The following is a 19,423-nucleotide window of genomic DNA, read 5'->3' as shown; positions in this document are numbered from 1 at the left end:
GACAACATTTTAGAGGTAGCATAAGCTATTTAGAAAGGAGGATGACTTTCAAATTGGATCAAATAGAAGAAACCAGATCATGTGATCTTTTTTCATAATATTCAACAGCTAATGACCAAAGCTAATTAGACTGTTTTTTTAAGTTCTATCATAACAAAAGTTCTATACCCAACAAACATGACAGATAATTAACTTTATCTAGCTAGTAAAATACCCAACTACCAAAAGTGATTAGGGAGGTTACAGCAAGTCCTCCAGGAGTCCAGCCAAAAGCCCCACCTTGGACAAACTGAATGTGGTGAGACCCACACAATGAGTATCACAGATAGTGAAATTTTCAATTACGTTTAACAGACTTCAAAGAAGTCTATGTTCCACAATGATCCCAGTGTAGCTCAAAACCAAGAGAAAGCTACAACTCCACCACAAGAGATGCCTTAAACAGAAGCCCAACTAACAGCAAGAAATGGACCAGTGGCCATGGTTGGGTCAGCCTCAGTGGGAAGCATTCTTCTAGGTTTTTCAATGAAATTTGCCTCTGTGTAATCTCCCGTTGGTCTCCAGTTTGCTGAAGACCTCTTCCAGTTGCCTCCAAACCAGTTTCTATCTTCATCACACGGAGACTATCAGTAATATCAATACTACTGGTACCCCAGAGTTTCTTTAAGAGAATGAAATATAGCCTACACTTATAATCTATAATGATTTAGAAGACTGAATTGCAGTATCACATTAAAACCACAGTTCGGGCAACTATGGCTGAATACGTAACAAAGAGGTATTTGTCCCTTTGTTCTTTTTTCTCTCCCCTTTCTCTTTTTATTTTATAAATTTAATTTTTTTTAACGTTTATTCATTTTTGAGAGAGAGAGAGCATGAGCAGAGGAGGGGCAGAGAGAGAAGGAGACACAGAATCCAAAGCAGGCTCCAGGCTCTCAGCACAGAGCCCAATGCAGGGCTCAAAACCACAGATCGCAAGATCATTACCTGAGATGAAGTCAGACACTTAACTGACTGAGTCACACGGGCGCCAGCCCCCCCTTTTTTCTGTTTAAAGAAAGCTGAACGAGGGAGAGTTAAAAGAAAATACAATTATCTATTCAGACTTAAGTTGCATTTATAATCAGAAAAAAAAATCTAATATAAAAAGAAAATATCTTAAGTACTTAGAAGATAAAGGATCAACAGGCAGATACATTAAAACTTGGCCATCATTTTATTAGAAACTTCTCTGCCTGATTTTTGTATTGTTATTCAAACAATAAAAACTCCTAGAACTTGCTTTTAAAAAAAAAAAAAAAAAAAAAAAAAGCATGGGATGTTACTGGGCTGCTTAGCTGTTTCTTTTTACTCACCCTTTTTTAGTGTTTGGTTTAATGCATACAGTCATGAATCCACCACCAGAATCAAAATATGTAACATTTCTAACACCACAAAATATTCTGCTACCCTCGTATCAATTGCTCCACCCCAACTTGTCCCCTCTTAGTTTTAGGACAATAATTGTGATATTTCTTTTTCAGAAGCCAAAGCTTTGAACATCTCATGCATTCCCAAAACAGTTCATTGCACTCCATTTGAAAACTTAGTATAGTATTAATAAACCAATGCACCCTCTCTGGGCCTAAGGTTTCTATACTCTAAGAAATATGGGGAAAAAGATGAGCAGAATGAATCACAGAACCCTGTTTAAACTTATATTCCTAAACTTATCTGTCTAGCAAGACTTTTTTTTCCTGAATGCAAATGGACACGAATACATTTACACACAGAGCAAGAATATACTGGAACTGAATTGGTCAAATGTAATACTGGAAGAAATTTTTTATATATCATTAATGATGATTGTTGGGGCGCCTGGGTGGCTCAGTTGGTTTAGCATCTGACTTTGATTATGGCTCAGGTCATGATTCCAGTGTCGTGGGATCGAGCCCCAAGTTGGAATCCATGCTGAGCATGGAGCCTGCTTAAGATTCTCTCTCTCTCTCTCTCTCTCTCTCTCTCTCTCTGCCCTCTTCCCCCACTTGCACTCTTGCTCTCTCTCTTCTCTATAAAATTTAAAAAGAAGAAGAAGGAGGAGGAGGAGGAGGGGAAATGTGATCAGGAAAAAATTTAACTGGAAATTTTTTCTTTTATTATTTATTGTTAATAAACTAGATAACCATAATATTTGCCTTGTTATTGCCAAATAATATTACAATTCAGTTAAGGTCATTTGAAGACATTCTCTAACAAACCAGAATTGTGTGCTTGTCATCTGTTCCTTGTCATCCTCCTACTTTCACTCCAAAGGTACATGCTAAAGAGATCTGGGTGGAACTGACCTACTCCAGTTCATGGAGAGAGTGAGTCTGACTGGCTTAACCTGGAGGAACAGCAAAGTCTAAACCAATCAGCACAATGCATTTCTCTACCCATACTTATCAGTTGAGAGATAGGCATGTAACCTAAACCAGTCAAATCAAAAAGGACGCCAAGGTTTCCTTTCTAGGAATGCTCATATATAAAACATCTTCCTCCAGAGTATAAATGCAGAAGGTGTTGGAAGATTTAAGTACCTCAAGGTTCCCAGGTGGCTGCCTTGAGGTAAATCTGACATCACAGAGGGCAGAATGGAAACTAAGTCATGACACAGAGAAACTGGGTCATTTGATGAAATTGTTGGACCTATTAAGCTTCGCTTGAAACCTATATCCTCTTTGGACTTTTGATTACATGTAAGTTAATTATTTTGTTGATTACAATTTCAGACTCATTTTCTGTTACTAATAGACATAAATTGTCATATTTCATTTTGTAAACTTGTTATATTTTATAATTCATTTTTATTATAAAGCTGTAATATAGACAAGATTGTTAGTATTGGCATTATGAATCCATGTTCATTAATTTAAGTTCCTCTGAGGCTAAAGTCTTAATTAATTCTCAGCAGATCTCTTGGATTTCTTTCCCTTGCCTTTGTGAGACAGGTTATATGGATTTTACTTTTACTGTCACAGAAACATGGAGCTTGAAAAAATATGTTCAACCAAGATTTGAGATTTTCTTTGTATATCTCCAACAGACGGTAATAGATTTATGCATTTAAACAAATTCCACTTATTCACATATATAGGCTGCCTCGTGTCTTATTAAGTTATTTCTAATTCTCGAACTATACACCTAAACTACCTCCCCAAGAGTAACTCAATAAATATACTAGCAGATACCAATCAAAATTTTAACATAAATCTTAAAAACATAATAAATTAAGATGGTGTAGAAGCTTCTGGGTTGGTGAACACAACTGCTGGGAAGGTGGTACCGCCCAGAGTGCACAGAAGTTCAATCCCCCCACTCCCATACCTTTCTGTGATATTGTGATTTAGAATAAGAAATGCACGTTTGGCCTTCTTCTGGATCCCTGGCAAAGAGCTCCTAAAAACCTTGGCATTTCTGAGGAGTGGGATAAAGGTATCTTTTGTTATATTAATGAGGTTACTTTTGGAAAACTCCTAGGTAACCTAAGGATGGGGGTGATTCCAAGGGGAACCTCAGGGGACTAGAGGATTAGTAGTCCCCCCACCTCCAGGGAGTGATTTAATCAACTATGCCTATGTAATGAAGCCTCCATATAAATCCAAAAGGATGAGTTTCAGAGAGCTTCCAGACTGGTGAACATATCTGGAGATTTGGGGAAAGGGGCTCACAGAGCATGAAGTTCCTGTCCTTTCTCACATACCTTGGCTTATGCATCTCTTCCTTCCAGCTGTTCCTCAGTTATATCCTTTTATAACGTTAAAATAAATTTCTAAGCCTAAGATGGAGCCATCTCCAGCCCAGGGTGCATCATCAGCAAACTAAACTTTTGTGTTCCGGGGCGTCTGGGTGGCCCAGTCGGTTAAGCATCCAACTTCCACTCAGGTCATGATCTCACAGTCCATGAGTCGTGAGTCAAGTCGTGAGTCAAGCCCCGCGTCAGGCTCTGTGCTGACAGTTGAGAGCCTGGAGCCTGCTTCGGATTCTATGTCTCCCTCTCTCTCTGACCCTCCCCCTTTCATGCTCTGTCTCTGTCTCAAAAATAAATAAACATTAAAAAAAATTTTTTTTAACTTTTGTGTTCCTGTAAATGGTCAGAATGACCAGAAATGTGGTATATCCAGTCAGCTACTCCCCTAACACCAGACAACTCTATACTTATTTGCTTGTTCCTTGATGTCTCTAAATAAAGTCAGATATGCAATCCTAGCCAATCATGCCATTTCCACGTTGCCCCTTCTAACACTCTACAAAATACATGCTTGCCCAAAATCCCTTGGGAGGAGTATTCCACTGCTTCTAAGGCACTGTACACCCCAAATCCACACAGTTTTTCCCTTGAATAAAGGACATGAAACTCATCACTAAATTGTTTGTTTTGTCATCTGACAATTATAAACCATAATCTAGTAAGTAAAATGCTTCTCTGAGTTCTATGAACCACTCCAAAAAATTAAATGAACCCAAGTAGGGGGTCATGGGAATCTCTGATCTCGAACTGGTTGGTCAGAAGTACAGGTGGAGGGGCACCTGGGTGGCTCAGTCAGTTAAGCATCCGACTTTGGCTCAGGTCATGATCTCACGATTCATGGGTTCGAGCCCCGCATCGGGCTCTGTGCTGACAGCTCAGAGCCTGGAGCCTGCTTTGGATTCTGTCTCCTTCACTCTCTGCTCCTCCCCCACTCATGCTGTGTCTCTCTCTCAAAAATAAATAAACATTAAAAAAAAAAAAAAAAGTACAGATGGAATCCAGAATCTGAAGTGTGGGAAGGGACAATCTTGTGGAACTGAGCTCTTAACTTGTGGCATCTAACACTATCTCCATGTAGATAGTGTCAGAATTGAGTTAATTGCTTGGTGGTGTTGGAAAACCCACACATAGCACTTGCCCTATGCATCTTTTCCATTTGTCTGTATGCTTTATGATAAACAGGTAACGATAAACAAGTATACATTCACAGGTAAACATTAAAAATACAATAAATAGGCAAACATTAAAAAAAAAAAAAAAAAAAAAGATGGTGTCTTGGGATAGGTTCTCCCAAAAGCAAGTCTGAAACAAAGACTTATAAACAGGGCACTTATTTGAAAAGTGATTCCAGGAAGCAGAGGCAAGAGATGAGAGACTGAAACAGGAAAGGAGGAAAAGCCTATGAAGATGTGTTACTGAGCTGGCCATGATTACAGATGATATCACTCAATCCCATCACTATAGGTGATTGTGGCTCAAACTTTTCAGGAAAAGTTGAAATGTAACTCAGAGATCCCTGTCTAAAGGACAAAAGAGAGAGAATTTATATGGTGACTACTATCTCCCCTTAAAAAAAGTATGCAGCATGGCCCTGATGAGAAATGCTATTAGGTTGTAATTGTCCGAAACCCACGTGGAACCTGTTGCTGCAACAGTGGCTAGTGTAAGAGGTAGCAACAAAATTTAAAATAGTACATAAGAGAAGTCTTCATAAGAGCTAGAAAACCCTCAAAAAAAAAAAAAAAAAAAGAGAAGTCTTCATAGAGTAAGTTAAAATTAAACAATTATTTCTTGGGGCACCTGGTCTGGCTCAAGTCAGCAAGGCATGCAACTGTTGATCTTGGGTTGTAAGTCTGAGCCCCATGTTTGGAATAGAGATTACTTAACAAAAATTATACAGTTATTTCCAAAAGCAAATAATTTAAACTACTCTCCATCATCATATAACTAATATGACTTCATTCCAATATGACAAATTAAAACTTTGCTAAAAACACTAATTCTTTAAAATGGCTAGTTTCTTAAATAGAAACACAACTTCTGGTTTTGGCTCAGGTTGTGATCCCAGGGTCACAGGATGGAGCCCCACATTGTCTCAGTATGGAGCCTACTTGGGATTCTCTCTCTTCCTCTCCCTCTGTCCCTCCCCTGCTCACATGTGTTCTCTAATAAAAAAATAAATTAAAATTTAAAAAAAAGCACTGAAATACAGTGCGTCTTTCACTTTATCACTTACCATTCTAATACACACAATCTATTTGCTGATCATAACACTTCCCTTGTTCCCCAAGAAAGACTAAAAGTCCTTCCCCTACTTCTTTTGCCTAGCAAATTCCCATTCATCTTTTTAAAATTTTCTCATATGCAACCTTTTAGAAAATCTTCTCTACCTAACTCCTACCAAAAGGTTCTCATGGAAAGCTGCACAAGTTGATGTTCACAGTATGGATGAGAGCTTCTGGAGTTCTGTGTTAAGTACTGCTGCCCTTCCTCCCAAAGTTTTATTCATTCTCTCCCCCTAGGTTCTATAAGTTCTTTGATAAACTTTTAACTGATTTTAGGGGTTACTTTGTATTTTATCTTAATTGATCCCAATCAGCGAGACATAAAAGGTGAAATAATTTTTTAAATCTTAATTATATTTGTCTTCTCAACGGCTAGTGTATGATAATCACAAGGGCTTTGAGCAATTTTGCAATTCTACGTTCTGACCTTTTCTATCAATAGACTGCTGCTTTTCTCAGGCTCCCAAAGATCAAGACTGAGTCTAGAGTAAATTTAGATTTTAAAGGTGAAATGACAGATCATTAATTCAAGATAGGTTTAATAAGTTAAAAAGGAATGTTGTGTTCCCTAGAGCAATCGCTAAATGATAATACAACAAAATCCAATAGAGGATATAAAATGAAAAACTATAAAATACTCAACTTAGAAAAAAAAGGCATGAAAGACAAAACAACATAAAGGATAATTGGAAAACATTATTAATACCAACCATATTAGTAATTATATTAAATGTCAATGGATCAAATACTCCAACTAAAAGATAATCACACTGGATTAAAAGCAAATTAAATGTTATTTACTAGAGATACACTTTAAATATAAAGGCACAGAGAGTTTGAAAATTAAAGACTGAATAGAAAGATATACTATGCAAACACTATAAGAAAACTTCAGTGGCTATATTAATATCAGCAAAGGTAGATTTTATTTTTTTATTAAAGTATAGTAGACATGCAACATTACATTAGTTTCAGGTGTACAACATAATGATTTGACAACTCTGTACGTTATGTTCACAAGTGTAGCTACCATCTGTCTACATACAATGCTACTACAATACCATTAACTTTACTCCCTATGCTGTATAGACTAGGTAGACTTTAAAACAAGGAGTATCACCATATAAAAAGGATTTCAAATAAATAAATCATTTCATCAAGAAAAGAAATGGCTTCAAATACTTGGCGGGGGGGGGGGGGGAACTTGACAGAAACAAATTAGATAAATACACAATCTTAACACCCCTCTTTCAGTAATTGGTAAAACACAAAAATAAGAAAGGAATCACACTATGAGATATTTATCCTAGAAAAATGAGAACTTAGTTCACACAGAAACCTGTACACAAATGTTCATAACAGCTTTATCTGTAATAGTAAAAAAAAATTAGAAACAACCAAATGTCCTTCAAACAAGTGAGCAGGTAAACTGTGGTACACCCATACAATGGACTAACACTCAGTAATAAAAAGAAATGAACTAGGATACAATTTGGATGGATTTCGAAGACATATGCTGAGTGAATATAAAAGCCTTATTTATGTGTTACATACTGTATGATTCCATTTATATAACACTCTCAAAGTGAGAAAAATTACATTGTTAAAGAATAGATTCGTAGCTGCCGGGGCTAAGGTTGAGGGGAGGTGACCATAAAGGGATAACACAAAACAGGTTTTTTGTGATGATACAACAGTTTAGTACCTTAACTATGTTAATGGTTACACTAATCTGGACATGATAAAACTTCGCAGATCTATACACCACCACCACCACACCAATAAAAAAACAGTATGTGTGAAAACTGATAACATTCTAGTAATATCTGTGGTCAACTTATCCTGTATCATTAAGGGAAGTTGGGTGAAGAGTGCACAGGATCTCTCTGTACTATTTTTGTAACTTCTTGCGAGTTTTAAAGTATTTCAAAAGAAAGAAAAAGTATGTTTAAAAAGTTTAAAATAACAAAAAGGAAAAGTATATTTAAAAAGTTACAATAACAAAAAAGCTTAAAATGTCCTCATCATGACATCATGAGGAATAGCAAAATAAGAGCCTCCAAAAATTGTCTCTCCATAAAAGCAACAAGAACACTGGCAAAAAAAAAATGTCAAAATCAACTTTTTCATCAGAATCTTAAATACTAACCAAAGGCTTACAATAATCTGGGGGGCATTTTCTAAAAAAGGCCAAATCTCATTTAAAACAGCAAGTTTTGGGGGCGCCTGGGTGGCTCAGTCAGTTGAGCATCCGACTTCAGCTCAGGTCATGATCTCACGGCTTGTGAGTTTTAGCCTCGCGTCGGGCTCTGTGCTGACAGCTCGGAGCCTGGAGCCTGCTTCAGATTCTGTGTCCCTTTCTTGCTCTGCTCCACCCCCACTCATGCTCTGTCTCTGTCTGTCTGTCTGTCTCTCTCTCTCAAGAATAAATAAAACATTTAAAAAAAATTTTTTTTAAACAGCAAGTTTTGTGCCATTTTAACTTGCTCTATTCCCATTCCCCTCTTCCCAGCTCCATGGTAGCCTTAAAAAGCAAAAGCCCACACACACAGTGAAAACCAGGAGCCTAGCAGCTGCTAGACAGGTCCAAACAGGACTGGAGCTCTTTCAAAGCCCTATCTTCAGAGAACTGCTATTATTTAAGCTTACTGGCAGTTCCCTGAAAAACCCCACTCCTGAGGCTTCTCATTATTTGACCTGACTCCGAGCTTGCCCAGCTCTAACACCCTTTTCCCCAGGAGCATTTGTCAAAAACAATCAGCTGCAATTGTTTAACCTCCCAGCTGTCTGAAGCAGTTGGCACACACAAGAAGCTAACCAAAAAACTTAAAAGGAAAAATGGAGGCAGGAGACATCCACAAAAGGCTCTGAAAAGTTCTGAATATTCCTGAGGACCTAGAAAGCTATGCACATGTGCCCAGAGCTGTGGCGTGCTCAAGACCTGAAAAGGTCCTAAGCAATCATCTCTGAGCCATGAGTCTCTGCACAAGCAGGAAATAAAGATTATGGCAGAGTTGTAAGCCTGCCTGAATGTTAAAAGGTATGCCTCAACAAGCACACAGAGCCTCTCAGCAAAGATTGGGAGACAATAACAAGTATTGGCAACAAGTGGAGAAAGCGGAATCCTCGTGCATTGTTGTTGGAAATGAGCAGCTAGCTTGAAAAAGAGTTGGACAGTTTCTTGAAAAAGTAAACATTAACTTAGCATATGACCCAGCAATTCCACTTCTAAGTATGGGAAATAAAAACATGTGACAATACAAAAACTTATACATGAATGGTTATAGCAACGTTATTCGTAATACTCAAGTGGAAATACAAATATCCATCAAAAGATGGATAAAATGTAGGATATACATACTATCGATTACTCAGCCACAAGAAGGAATGAAATACTGATACATGCAACAACATAAATGAACTTTGAAAACATTATACTCAATGAAAGAAGCCAGACACAAAAGGCCAAATATTATGATTTCACTTACGAAATGTCCAGAATATGGCAAACCACAAAGACAAAGTAGATTAGTGAATTGCCAGGGGATGGACAGAAAAAATGGTGAGTGACTGCTAACAAGTATGAGGTTTAGTTTTGGGGTGATGACAATGTTCTGGAATTAGATAGTGGTAATAGTCATACAACCTTGTAAATATATTAAAAAACACTGAGCTGTACAGTTTACATTTATTTATTTTTGAGAAACAGAGTGAGACAAAGCGTGAGGTGGGAGGGGCAGAGAGACAAGGAGACACAGAATCTGAAGCAGGCTCCAAGCTGTGAGCAAGCAGTCAGCACAGAGCCTGATGCGGGGCTCGAACCCACAAACTGTGAGATCATGACCTGAGCTGAAGTCAGACTCTCAACCGACTGAGCCACGCAGGCACCCCGAAGAGCTGTACAGTTAGTTTAAAATGGTAGATTTTATGGTATGTGAATTATATCTCAATTAAATAACAGTTAATAACAATTAAGTAAACGAATTAAACTTGACCTAACTGGTATTTATAGGACACTATACCCAGTTACCATAATATTTATTTACTTAATGAAAAATGTGCACAACATCTACACTGAAAACCTCAAAATACTGCTGACTGAAATTAAAGACTGAAAACACATGTAACATTCAGCAAAACAGACTATAAGCTAGGCCATGAAACTAACTTCTAAATGACCCATGGATTCAAGAAATCTCAATAAAAATTAGAAAATAATTTGAATTGAACACACATATAAAAATCTGTATGATGTTGGGGCGCCTGGGTGGCTCAGTTGGTTAAGCGTCCGACTTCAGCTCAGGTCACGATCTCAGGGTCCGTGAGTTCGAGCCCCGCGTCAGGCTTTGGGCTGATGGCTCAGAGCCTGGAGCCGGTTTCGGATTCTGTGTCTCCCTCTCTCTCTGCCCCTCCCCCGTTCATGCTCTGTCTCTCTCTGTCTCAAAAATAAATAAATGTTAAAAAAAAAAAAATTTGTATGATGTAATCAAAGAAGTACTTAGTGGGAGAAATTTCATATATGAAGTACATATATTAGAAAACAGGAAAGGTTTAAAATCAATAATCTAAACTTCTGACTCAAAACAAAACAAAAAAAACCTAGCAAAAGAGCAAATTAACTCCAAAAGAGTAGAAGGGAAAAGATGAGACCAAAGATAAATGAAATAGAAAGCATATTACCAAAACAGAAATTTAAATTTAACAAAACCAAAATCTGGGTCTTTAAAAAGATTAATATGATTGGTAAACCCTTATAAGACTGATCTCCCCCACTACACGCAATAATAGAATATTAGGGGGGTGCCTGGGTGGCTCAGGTGGTTAAGCGTCCAACTTCGGCTCAGGTCATGATCTCACGGTTTGTGGGTTCAAGCCCCACGTTGGGCTCTGTGCTGACAGCTCAGAGCCTGAAGCCTGCTTCAGAATCTGTGTCTCCCTCTCTCTCTGCCCCTCCCCTGCTCGTGCTCTGTCTCTTTCTGTCTCAAAAATAAATAAAACATTAAAAAAAAAAAAAGAATACTAGGGAAATATTATGAGCAACTGTGTAATAACTCAATAAATTAGAACAGATTTCCTTAAAAATGCAACTTTCCAAAACTGACACAGGAAAAAATTGAAAATCTGACTAATTATGTATCAGTTAAAGAAAGTGAATTTGTAATTTAAAATTTTCTGTTTTACCCAAAAAAATATTTCAGACCCAGATAGCTTCATTACTGAATTCAATAAAAAAATTTAAAGAAACCATATCAATCTTACAAAATTACAATAATTAAGACAGGGGGCACCAGCAGAGCAATATACAAATAGTTCAATGGATCAGAATAGTAAGTCCTAGGAAAAACATACACCAATTTAATCAATTGACTGAGGACTTTTTTGAGAAACTCTTACACCATAGCAAGAATTTAGTTTTAGATGGATCATAGACCTAAATGTGAAAACTAAAACTATAAAGCTTCTAGAAGAAAACATAACAGAATAGTTTCACAATTTTGTGACAGGGATAAGGAAAGATTTCTAAGAACACAATAGGTAATAACTAACAAATAAATCAAATCAATTAATTTGACTTCATCAAAATTTAAAACTTCTGCTCCCAAAAGATGGAAAGGCATGGCTCAAAATGGGGAGAAAACATCTGCTACATATCAAAGTGTGTTTAAGAGTGTGTGTATATATAATCTGACAAATAACTTGTATCCAGAATATAAAAACTACAAATCAGCAATAAAAAGACAACTGAGTCAAAATATAGGTAAAAGACTTGAAATGACTGGCAGTTCAAAACAAAAGATAAGCAAACAGTGTATAATCACAACACCATTAGCCATCAAGGAACTGCAAACTAAAACCACAATGAAATGTAACTACACACCCACCAGAATGACTAAAATAAAAAATGCCAAACATTGTTAAGAATATAGAATAACTGGAAGTCTTATAACACCACTGGTGGGAATGTCAAATGTGTTTAGCTTTCCATTTTAAAAAAGTGGTTTAAAAGTGGTTTGGTGGTTTCTGAAGTTAAATAGACATTTATCCTAGGACACAGCAATTCCACACCCAGGTATTTACACAAGTCTAGACAAAGGCTTAAACAAAAATGTTCACAGCAACTTTATTTAGAGTAATCAAAAACTAGAAACAACCCAAAGTCCACCAACAGTTCCATATAATGGAATATTACTCAGCAATGAAAAGGAACAAACTACTGATATACACATCAAAATGGATAAATCTCAAAATTATTATTGAACAAAAGTAAACAGATAAAAGTAAAGAGACACAAATAGTACTTACTGTATAATTCCATTTATATGAAGTTCTACAACAGGCAAACCAGTAACTACTGATAGAAAATGGTTGCCTGGATGCAACAGGAAATAACAGGATTGACTGAAAAGAGGCAGGGGAGATGAAGATGTTTTATATATTGACCTGAGTTGTATTTATATGAATATGAATATGAATATAGACATTCATATTCAAAATTCAGTGAACTTATGATCATTGATTTTACTGTATATAAATTATTTTGTTGGCATTTTTTTTTTCACTAGCCAAGTGAATAGACAAATAAGGAAATATTTGTGTCCCTTGGGCTCTGTAAGGCCAATCCTTGCATTTGTATTTTGAATACACTTCCTTGCATTCTCAAGAAAATGATCTCTGATACAGTAACTTATTTAATAAAGCTCTTCCTTTTTGACAAAAAAAATAAAAAATAAAGTTTATAGACTTCCCTAATGATACACTTATTTCATAAATCTCTTTTTGACAAAAAAAAAAAAAAAGAAAGAAATGATCTATTCCCTCTTTCCAGCATCATCTGTGTTTTTGCTTCCTATGGCATCATTCTTTTCAGCATACAAATATGTTGAAATTTCAGCCCTTTCCTTCCAAAAAACCCACACATATATCTTCAACTGCTATTAAGTCCCTGTTCCTGTTACAGTAAAACACTTCTACAGAAGTGCTCTATTAAATAGTAAATTCCCTTAATCTAGATAAAATTGTTCATTTTATTTATTTTTTTAGTAATCTCTACACCTAATGTGAGTCTTGAACTCACAACCGCAAGATCAAGAGCGGCATGCTCTTCCAAGTAAGGCAGCCAGGCACCCCAAAATTGTTCGTTTTAAATTCAGTTTTCAGAAGCACATATGTGACAAGGCTAACACAGTTATTTAGAGCTTGAGCATTTTTATATGTTGTCTTTATTTTTTTATGTTACTGTCTTTAAATCTTCACAATAACCCCATAGGATAGGTATTGCAATTACCTCTGTTTAACAAGAACACAAGGTTTAAAACGTTTTAAAACCTGCCAAAAGTCAGACAACAAATAAATGATTCCCAACTTCAAATCATATGCTTTCATGTTTAAAATACTAGATTTAGACATCCAGAACTCTCAGCACAATAAAAATACCTGACCAATGAAAAACATCCAAATATACCCCCCCCCCAAAGGCTAATATTCCATTCTTGTATGGTCCTATTTCAAGTAACACTTCAATGACCAAAATCTACTACAACAAAATTATTACAGTGTATAAGTAGGTGACCAGATAATTTATCACCCAAACAGGACACCTTTGAGAATAAAGGAAGAGCTATTAATAATTATGCCAGGATAACTGTATGATCCAGGAATGTCCTGGGCAAACTGGAACATATGGTCACCCTATTTATAAGTTAGCTTTGCTTTTTGAAAATAAAAATCCATACTTATGTTTTATTATAACGTTTTTGAAATAATTTAAAACTGAGTAGGTATGAAGAGATAAAGAAATATGAATGTTAACAATGTTACAGGAAAGGGTTAACATTCAAACAGTCTAGGCAATCATTTTGGTTCCCTTTTATCTTTGACATTTCTTAATGTAGCAATACTGTGGCTGGAAAGATTTGTAGTTAGAAAACCTTGTATGCTTTTTCAAGGAAAGATGACCTATTTACAAATATGAGCATTAACAACTGACAACACTGCACAGTTCTGTAACAGAAGGGTTTCTGTTTTAGTTCTTCAGAATATTTCATAAATGAAACAATTTCATTTTAATTTAAAAGCTCACTTGTCTCACTAAGAAGTCCCATAGCATAAAAAAGTTTATGTAAATCTGAAATTTATAATTCTTATAAAAGACACAAGTCCTGCAATGAGTTTGAAAATTCTATTTAAAGGCTCCAAAGAAACCAACTCAACAAAGTAAGGCAGTTTCATTCTTAGCCAGATTTTAGTCTCCAAATGAATGTTCGCCATCTGAGTGGCTTGGCAGATATTACTGGACGCATCTCAAAAGACTTGAGTGTTAGGAGAAAAACACCATAGGACCCAACCCACAACCCACATAAATTTTCCAATGTAGGCCTAACCCACAAAAGTGGTTCCATAATCATCATGTAGGGCACAGTCATGTCAAGTCCCAGAATAAACCAAATCTGACCTGTCTGGGCAGGCCAAAGAATAGGGTTCCTCAGCTCTACAGCAAACACTCTCCCTATCTCCCTACCTCATTTTCCTAGTCTTCCCTGGGACAAAATCCAGCTCTAAGCAATGCCCAAAACCAGACTAGACACTGATGTTAGGAAAACAAAGCAATATTCATAGCAGTATTTCGAAACAGTATTGCTCAGTGAAAAGTACATAAAGTGGGAGTCAGAAAACCTAAGTTCGATCCTAAGCTCTACCACTGTCTAACTAGGACATACCCTTCACTTTGGGCCTCAAGGTCCAGTATAGAGAAAGGAAAAGGTAAAATGCCCTCTAAGATTCTCATCTAGTCCTGACACTGCACATTTTCCTGTCTCCTGAATTTAACTCAAGCATCAACTTTCCTATTGGGCCAATTAAAAATGACAAAAGCATCAATTTATCAGATATGTTCTATCATTTTCCAAATAAAGCCCAGCTGGAATCTGATATATATAACAAAAGACAAACATTATTCTTCAAGGATAACTGGTTTTAGAGGCTATAAATTTAGACTCTCCATCAGTAATGATGTAGCAGAGCAGAATGCAAATGGTAAGCCAAAGAAACAGTATCTCCACCAAATTCATTCAAAGATCTAAGGTTTTTTTAAAAAATGCTTTTAATTTGGGGTTCCTGGGTTGCTCAGTAAATTGAGCGACTGACTCTTGATTTCAGCTCAGGTCATAATCTCACGGTTTATGGGATCAAGCCCCACATCGGGCTCCATGCTGACCTCACGGAGCCTGCTTGGGATTCTCTATCTCCCTCTCTCTCTGCCCAACCCCCACTCACATTGTCTTTCTCTCTCAAAATAAATAAACTTTAAAAATGCTTTTAATTTAAATCATTGTTGGCGCGCATCCTGTTGTCACTTGCCAACTCAGTCAGTTGAGTGTCCAACTTCAGCTCAGGTCATGATTTCGCAGTTCATGAGTTCGAGCCCCTCATCAGGCTCCGTGCTGAGAGTTCAGAGCCTGAAACCTGCTTCAGATTCTGTGCCTTCCTCTCTCTCTGCCCCTCCCCTACTCGCACTCTGTCTCTCTCTCATAAATAATTTTTTTTTAATTTAAATCACTGTTTATGAATTCCTAATAGTTGAATGCTACACTATAAAGGGCATTGAACCAAGTGTCTAGAGATCTGGATTCTAGTTCAAGATCTGCAACTATTTGTGTGAGCTTACACAAATCCCAACATCTCTTAGCTTTCGTTTCTTGAAATGTAAAATGAGGGAATTAAATAGGTTAGTTTGCTTTCTATTTAAAATTTTTAAAGTTTAAACAATTATTCTCAGATAACACTATTCTCTAGGGGGTTCAAATTGCTTTAATGAGAGAACACTGCATTTATAAAATGCCATAAAATTTAAAAGCACTTTCATACCTACCCAACAACACTGTGGGATACCTATTAGTATCGTCGTCACTGAGTATTTCATTAAACAAACATTCAGAGAAGAAAAGAGGGAAATCAGTTAACTAAAAAAAAAAAAAATGACTCCCGGAACCCAGGTATGTTGATCATTGGTCCTCATTGGTTTCTAATCTTGTATTCTGTCATTGCAAAAAGCTACATATTACTACATTTAGCATTGATCATTTTAAGTGTGGTATAAAAAACAACATTGGACATAAACTCAGATTTAGATAATTTGTGATCTCAATCACTCTCCTCACCAGTAAAAGCCAGTCAGTAACACCTATCCTTTGGGCTACTGTTAGACTAGGCACAAAATGGGAACAAGCCTAATACCATGTTTGTGAAAACTAAGGCTGACAAAATTGCACTGAATGCAGTCCTCAGTGGAAAGTGGCTGGCATCTGTAGGATTACCAACTCATGTAAAACTGCCATCACTTACACAGACTTGCTTCAACTTCAGTAGGCTCCCTGCCTACTTCTAAACCTACATTCTAAGTTATCAAGTTCCTCAAAGGACTAGAGCAGAGCAAGAGTTGCTATAATTGTCTCTCATAATACTTGACAATTTTTGTTCACAGAAGCAGCTTTTTCGGGAAATTTAAGTAGTATATTGTTCCTATAAAAGCATCACGCAGTGCACTAGATCATGGATGTCTGGATTCAATTCCTAACTGCCACTAAATGATTTGGTACAAGGCACTCGACTTTTCTTGGTCTGTTTCCTCAGGTGTAAATGTGGTATCTGGTTTAGATAACACCTAAAAAAAATTTTTTTTGCGTCACCACTATAATTCAAGGCTATATAAAATGCAACTAACATCTGAAGAAACAAGCATAAATTTAACTATTAGCAGTTATCAATCCTTCCATAAGTCAAATAAGGCTGATGTCAACCTTTAATTCAGTCTTGTGAACAGAACAACCTTTCAACCTCTACATTAAAACATGCATCCTGTTGTCACTTGCCAACAGAAGCTTTAGATTTGTGTTTCTCCACTCAAGAGTAGCCAGAAGACAACGGTCAATTAAAATTAAGTCCACATAAGAACTGATGCTTAACATAAAAGTATCTGACCCACACTCCTAATTAGCAGCAGGCTGCCAGGATGGGAAAGGAAGTGGGTGAGGGGGGGACTAACTTGGTTTGACAGCATAATGTTAATACATCCTAAAATACTAACATTAAAAGCTAGATTCTCATGTCACAGTATAACTTACTGTGAAACCTTCCCATGTGGGTCTCCAAGTTTTAGCACCTGAATTTCCTCTTCTGCGTAATGAGGTAATTACTCTTTGTCTATGTTGGTATAAAATTATACAATTAAAGAAACTGTATCCGAGTTCAGCACAGTTGCATCTTACCTTATCTTACCTGAAGGAGGTTCTCAAGTCATCTCTTAAATATCGTGTAGTTCAAAATTATCACTGAGAAACCGTTAAATCACCAGGGCTTAGGCTGCCGGAAGCTCAAAGACCAAACATTAATTTATTTTATTCTCTTCATATTTGTGCTAGGGCCTCCCTTTCTCTGGGACAACGATCGCCAAGGTTTTTTGTTTATTGTTTTTTTGATGTTTTTTGGGTTTTTTTGCCAAGGTCTACTTTAAAAGAGGCAGTTCAGAACACTGGGTAAATACGGCAATTTATCTCTTTTTATAAGTAGTCGCATTAGCATAGTTAAACATTCAGAGAATGCTACTTGCAGAAAGTGGAGTGGCCCATTAATCCGTCACCATTAACCAAAAAAAAAAAAGAAGAAGAAGAAGAAGAAGAAGGGAAAGCAAGAAACCATCACAACTTTGGAAGAGCAACTGGGGGTTAATCTGTTCAGCGCTCTCATTATATATCTACTATCTCACAAAAGTCATTTCACTTGTGAATTTCGGAAAAAAGTAAGTAAACATATGGTACCTGGCCAGAGTACTAATTCCAGTCATAAGCAAACATTTTAGGGGCACACAATTTCACAGCCCGGGAGGCGATCTAATTGCATCAGAGAAGGGCCAAATATACAGGTCTGCTCATGGCCACAAACGAAGTTGTCAGAATGCATGACATGCAGGCATAGCTACACACCGTGCACGTCACACTTCCTCAGGCGCTGGGTCACCCCTAGGGGGGAAAGATAGCTACATTTTTTTCATGAGAAATCCTACACACATAAGCAAGCTTCAGACCCCGGCATCTGGACGAGGGTCACCTCAGCGGTGCGGCTAGTTACAGGGCTCCTCCATGTGCCAAAAACCCAAAAACTTCTGAGAGCAGAAATGACCAAATTGAAAAGTGCAGAGAAGCTGCAACGTGTGGGAGACCCGTGCCACGGGGAGGCTCCAGACCACTCAAGAGAAGGGGAGACACTTCTCGGCAGTCGGGAGGCTAATGCCCAGCAGGCGAGCACTTTAGACTGCCGCCCTCTTTCATTACCTGACGGACGTCATGGCTTCACCTTCCTGCCCCACGCACCAGCGCTCGCGTCCGAAGCTCTGTGTCCGCACCGGCGGCAGCAGCGGCGGCAGCAGCAGCAGCAGCAGCAGCAGGTACCACGGCAACTGCTCCTCTGCTCAGGCACTCGGCGACCGGGAGCGCGTCCTCACACACCCCGCACGCCGGCGGCCCCAGCCGAGACGGCCCCACGCGCTGATTGGCCGCGCCGGGAGGAGGCGGGCACTCCGCCCACGGCCGGTGGCCGGAGATGAGCCGGGGGCGCCTCCGGCCAAGGCGAGCCGCCCGCGCCGTCTCGTGCCGGCTGCCTGGCCCACTGGCTAGCCGAGTGGCTAGTGGGAGCGGTGGCCATCTTGAGTCTTGGTAACAGCGTTCCCCCTATACCCGGTTTATGGGGCATGAGGTTGGGTGCCCGCCTCAAAAATGGCCGCCCGAAACTGGCAACTGGTTTGTCAGTCACATGGCCCCGGTCTACCTCTACAAGCTCAGGTCGCTTTAACAGGACTTGGGACACGGACGCTGTCAGGGCAATCTTCGGGGATGGGATTTAACAGCCTGGAAAACCCATGTGCAGAAGAAAAGCAGCAACCTCCTGGGAAACCTCAGCCCGGGGAAAATCGAATGCGTGGCAACTCGAATGTGTGGCAACAGCAGCATGATGTGTTAAATTCGAACTCGCAGCCTTTAAGAATCATTTGCTGAGTCCAGCAGTCCCCAAACGTTCTCGGACTTCAGAAACACTTAGAACTTATTTAATATAGAAGTTTCCAGGGCCCACTTTAAACTTTGTGCATCAGAATCTAGAAGGGTGGAGTCCAGATACTAGTATTTTTAGCAAGTCGCAGGTAATCCAGGTACATATATAGTTATAAAGCCTCTGGTCAAATTAACCTACTCATACTATACTGCTTGCCACACTTAACTGTCGGATTACCACAATTTTCTGAAAAGTATTCAGAGCTATGAAGCAAGCAACTAATGCCACGAGGCGGGGGGGGTGGGGGGGGTGGGGAGGGCGGGAATTG

General features: G+C 38.2%; 1 protein-coding gene across 4 annotated transcripts in view; it reads right to left on the bottom strand.

Moving 5' to 3' along the window:
* The window catches only part of ADK (adenosine kinase), a 513,465-nt gene that overhangs the window by 472,480 nt on the left and 21,562 nt on the right, over nt 1–19,423 (bottom strand). Inside the window, exon 1 of one of the 4 annotated variants that reach the window (XM_019444619.2) lies at nt 18,381–18,519. The exons of the other annotated variants lie outside the window; for them this stretch is intronic. Within the exon in view, the coding sequence (XP_019300164.1) occupies nt 18,381–18,394 (14 nt within the window). The 5' untranslated portion in view covers nt 18,395–18,519. Of the gene's footprint in view, nt 1–18,380; nt 18,520–19,423 lie in introns of those variants that run through there. 4 annotated transcript variants of the gene reach the window in all.

This window comes from Panthera pardus, unplaced genomic scaffold (genome assembly GCF_024362965.1).
Source record: "Panthera pardus isolate Hobbes unplaced genomic scaffold, ASM2436296v1 HiC_scaffold_22, whole genome shotgun sequence".
In the NCBI taxonomy this organism is placed as follows: Eukaryota; Metazoa; Chordata; class Mammalia; order Carnivora; family Felidae; genus Panthera; species Panthera pardus.
The sequence above is the reverse complement of the archived record's forward strand: the minus strand, read 5'-3'. Positions and strand labels throughout refer to the sequence as shown.